At 44.1% G+C, this 1305-nt stretch overlaps 1 protein-coding gene across 1 annotated transcript in view; it reads right to left on the bottom strand.

Moving 5' to 3' along the window:
* The window catches only part of LOC107847650, a 5346-nt gene extending 4041 nt beyond the window's left edge, over positions 1–1305 (bottom strand). The window contains exon 1 of the mRNA XM_016692040.2: positions 996–1305. Coding sequence (XP_016547526.2) covers positions 996–1299 — 304 coding nt within the window. The 5' untranslated portion in view covers positions 1300–1305. The remainder of the gene's footprint in view (positions 1–995) is intronic.

Raw genomic sequence — 1305 nt, 5'->3', positions numbered from 1 at the left:
GTCCGAGCAACATAGCTGATAAGCTAGTAGAAGATATGTAATAATAGAGAATTGATGAGCATAGTCCGAGCACATTGTTCAAATGCACTTATAGGCTATGTTGCTCGGACACTTCAAAATGCTATCGGGCGCATGCTGGATCACTACTTTTTGAGGATCAGACATGCGTGTGCTGTACCATTTTGGAGAGTCCAAGCAACATAGCTGATAAGCTAGTAGAAGATATGTAATAACAGAGAATTGATGAGCATAGTCCGAGCAACATCGTCCGAGCAAATTGTTCAAATGCACTTATAGGCTATGTTGCTCAGACTCTTCAAAATGCTGTCAGGCGCATGCTGGATCACTACTTTCTGAGGATCCAACATGCGTGTGCTGTAGCATTTTCGTGAGTCCAAGCAACATAGCAACAGAGAATTGATGAGCATAATCCGAGCGACATAGCTGATAACATAGTCCGAGCACATTATTCAAATGCACTGATAGACTGTTGCTCAGATTGTTCAAAATGCTGTCGGACGCATGCTGGATCACTACTTTTTGAGGATCCGACACATGTATACTGTACCATTTTGGAGTGTCCGAGCAACATAGCTGATAAGCTAGGAGAAGATATGTAACAACAGAGAATTAATGAGCATAGTCCGAGCAACATAGCTGATAACATAGTCCGAGCACATTGTTCAAATGCACTGATAGGCTATGTCGCTTAGACTCTTCAAAATGCTGTCGAGCACGTGCTGGATCACTACTTTTTTGAGGATCCAACACTCGTATGCTGTACCATTTGGAGAGTCCGAGCAACATAGCTGATAACATAGTCCGAGCACATTGTTCAAATGCACTAATAGGCTACGTTGCTCAGACTCTTCAAAATGCTGTCGGGCGCATGCTGGATCACTACTTTCTGAGGATCCAACACGCGTCTGCTGTACCATTTTGGAGAGTCCGAGCAACATAGCTGATAAGCTAGTAGAAGATATGCAAATGCTTACACTTGCAAGTTGCTTCACACTTGCTGCCGCAATCGATATAGCATCCCTTCTGCTTCTTGTTCTGTCTAGGCTTCCTCTGAGGACACTCAACTGGACAAGTGAGTGTTCTATAGTAACAAACTCCTGGAGTCGTGCAGAACGCGCGTTCTTGCACCGTACCCGGCAATGGATCCAACACAACATAACCGGGATCTTGAGTCACCGCGTCGACCTGCTTGCTTTTACCTTTGCCATCAGGTTGATCAGCAAAGGTGGCTTGTGAAAATATTGACAAGAGAAGAATAGCTACTATTACACACAACATTCTCCT

The sequence above is a fragment of the Capsicum annuum genome, chromosome 11, assembly GCF_002878395.1.
Source record: "Capsicum annuum cultivar UCD-10X-F1 chromosome 11, UCD10Xv1.1, whole genome shotgun sequence".
In the NCBI taxonomy this organism is placed as follows: domain Eukaryota; kingdom Viridiplantae; phylum Streptophyta; class Magnoliopsida; order Solanales; family Solanaceae; genus Capsicum; species Capsicum annuum.
Note: the sequence above shows the minus strand (reverse complement) of the source record. Positions and strands in the feature narration are given on the sequence as shown.